At 41.4% G+C, this 3,227-nt stretch overlaps 1 protein-coding gene across 2 annotated transcripts in view; it reads left to right on the top strand.

The window, feature by feature from the left end:
* The window catches only part of TRIT1 (tRNA isopentenyltransferase 1), a 38,220-nt gene that overhangs the window by 24,016 nt on the left and 10,977 nt on the right, over positions 1-3,227 (top strand). For both annotated transcript variants that reach the window (XR_001818869.2, XM_017507973.2), the window contains exons 3-4: positions 778-876; positions 2,329-2,474. Coding sequence is in view for 1 of the 2 variants with exons in the window: in XM_017507973.2 (XP_017363462.1) it covers positions 778-876; positions 2,329-2,474 (245 nt within the window). In the remaining variant the exon portion in view is untranslated. The remainder of the gene's footprint in view (positions 1-777; positions 877-2,328; positions 2,475-3,227) is intronic.

The following is a 3,227-nucleotide window of genomic DNA, read 5'->3' on the forward strand; positions in this document are numbered from 1 at the left end:
AGCTAATTTTTTGTATTTTTAGTAGAGACGGGGTTTCACCATGTTGACCAGGATGGTCTCGATCTCTTGACCTCGTGATCCACCCGCCTCGGCCTCCCAAAGTACTGGGATTACAGGCTTGAGCCACCGCACCCGGCCTGCACTGTCACATTTAATGTTCATAAGAACGCATGGGGATTTTTACACTGGGAAAACTGAAGCTCAGACAGGGTGAGTAACTTGCCTAAGAGCTGAACCTGGTAACTGAAGTCTATTTATCTTCGGAACCTGTGCTTCTCACTTAATTTGGTGAAGCCTCAAGTGGCAAAAATATGATGGTCTCTCCATGATGGTAGAGACTGATTGAGTCTAAGGATCTTAAAGAAATCAGCTTGTGTTTTGCCTTAGAAGGCAAAGTCACGCAATGGATGCCACGTTGGTGGCCTCCTGAGCAGCTGACACTTGGTTCTGTGAGAGTCCTTGGGCTTCTGCTTGTTGAACTGATTTGGAATACTAATAAAACTTTGACTTTTAGCCGCAAGACCTAGAAAGTTCTAGAACTGGAAGAAATTACCACTATGCATTTGTCTCTGGTTTCTGCACTTCTCTCCAGAACTGATTGGACATGATTCTGGAAATTTGTTGGAAACATTGAAGGCTGGTATTAACACATTTTGGTGCCCACACTTTCTCCTCTGCTCTTCAGATAAATGAATGTGGTCTCTTGCTATAGTGTCCTTCCCAAGTGAGTCAGATTCTCTTGATATTAAATACCGTAATGTCTTTCTTAATGTTCACATTGAAGATATATTTGCCCGAGACAAAATTCCTATTGTTGTGGGAGGAACTAATTATTACATTGAATCTCTGCTCTGGAAAGTTCTTATCAATACCAAGGTAAGTTTAGTTCACTTGTAACTTACTGAGGAAATGGGTTGCTCTTTCTTGCTGGCTAATTTTAGTAGGAAAAAGGTTGAGTCTTACCCATTTCTTATACTCAGCAACTATAATTATCCTATTTAATATTCTCAAACAAATGCCACCTCCATATGTGAAGTGTGTTCATTCAGGCTGGCCTATACGGCCAGGGGCTGTGTGTGGGAAAAATGTTGTGTAAATTAATTAGCATCTCCTTATAAATTAACAGTACATTAGGAGGTGGCTGATGCTTTTAATCCCAGCACTTTGGGAGGCCAAGGTGGCCGGATCACCTGAGGTCAGGAGTTTGAGACCAGCCTGGCCAACATGGTGAAACCCTTTCTCTACTAAAAATACAAAAATTAGCCGGGTGTGGTGGTACATGCCTGTAATCCCAGCTGCTACTAAGGAGGCTGAGGCAAGAGGATCACTTAAACTCAGGAGGCGGAGGTTGCACAGTTAGCCAAGATCATGCCATTGCATTGTAGCCTGGGCAACAGGGTGAGACCCTGTCTCAAAAAAATAGAGAGATGCAATTCAAGAAAAAAATATGTATAATTTTTTTTGTTGTTTTGAGACAGAGTCTCGCTCTTTCGCCAGGCTGGAGTGCAGTGACACGATCTCAGGTCACTGCAAGCTCCACCTCCTGGGTTCAAGTGGTTCTCCTGCCTCAGCCTCCCAAGTAGCTAGGACTACAGGTGAGCGCCACCACATCCAGCTAATTTTTGTATTTTTAGTAGAGACAGGGTTTCACCATGTTTGCCAGGATGGTCTTGATCTTTTGACCTCATGATCCACCCACCTCAGCCTCCCAAAGTGCTGGGATTACAGGTGTGAGCCACTGCACCCGGCCAAAAATATGTATCATTCTTTATTTAAAAAACTGTTAAAATATTGCTTATAGCCATTACTGGAAATGAATAAAAAATATATATATATATTTAAATAAACTTTTAAAGGAAAAAAGTCCAGTGCATTAGCCTAATTCAATATTTTCTAACTGGCAGCACAGTATGTATGTCAGGGAGATGTCCAACACTGACCTTACTTACGTAGGTGCTACTGTGTAGGGTAACTGTGTAAACTGTAATTTGCTGGCAATCCCGGTCTCTTTGGTCACCCTTGCTGAGAAGACTAGACTCCTGGATATGTTAAAATAGATACATTAGCCCTGGTACCTGTTTGAACTTCTGACAAGGAAGCAAAGTAGCCGACTATTTCCCTATGCTGTAAGTCTTCTTTCCTCTTTGTTTGCTGTGGCCTTACAGCACTTACCACAGCATATTGGAATTTTCTGTTTATGATCTGTCTCTCACTATATAGCAAGATCTTCTGATTATTCTGTATTCCCGACACTTAGCAAAGTACCTGGCACATACAGTGTCTCAGTGTTGGTTGAATTAAATTTACCTCTAAACCATCATTTAATAGCCCCCGGAGATGGGCACTGAGGAAGTGATTGACCGAAAAGTGGAGCTTGAAAAGGAGGATGGTCTTGTACTTCACAAACGCCTAAGCCAAGTGGACCCAGAAATGGCCGCCAAGCTGCATCCACATGACAAACGCAAAGTGGCCAGGTAAGAAAGCTTGGCCCGCTGACCCCAAATTCCTTTACAACTAGGGAGCAGTCAGTTCTTCAGTTTGCCCAGGTGATGAGAGAGATTTGGTAATAGCAGTTAGTGGAGACTGATGTGTTGTTCTAGCTCAGAAGGTTGGGAGGCCCTGAGTTACTGCCTCAGTTCAACTCCCTCAATAAATAATTGCACCCTACTTTGTTACATTTTAAATGCATAGTACAATATCGTTTTCCCCTAGGGCCTGTATAATATTGCTTCATTTTCTATTTGATCTTTTGCTTGTATAACAGTTTTCATATACATTTTTTTCTGGCATGCAGTTTGTTTACATTGTGATTTGGGTTTCGTAATTGTGCAATGCTGTGTTCTGTCCCAGCAGCTTTCCCAGTGGGAGGTGGATTTTGTAAACTGTCTCATAGATCAGATCACCTTTGCACATGGAAACTATGTTGTAGCGAAGAGAGGTAGTGAATGAACTCACAAGGGTCATGTTTTTTTAGGTTGTTTTGAAATTGCAGCCTCATGTTAGGCTTATTTTTCTGCAGTATTGGGAGTGATACCACTTCTGGCACAGTAGAACATCTAATGAAGGACCTACTCTATTGATGTTATTGATTAAATATTAAAGTAACATCTCATATTCATAGGCATTGTGAAGTATTCCACTCAAATGAATTTGATATTTTTCCTCCTAATTTTATCCCCCCAATGAAATTTAATGTTAGAATATAGGGTTTAAAACATTCATTATTA

This window comes from Cebus imitator, unplaced genomic scaffold (assembly GCF_001604975.1).
Source record: "Cebus imitator isolate Cc_AM_T3 unplaced genomic scaffold, Cebus_imitator-1.0 Scaffold385, whole genome shotgun sequence".
NCBI classification, from domain to species: Eukaryota; Metazoa; Chordata; class Mammalia; order Primates; family Cebidae; genus Cebus; species Cebus imitator.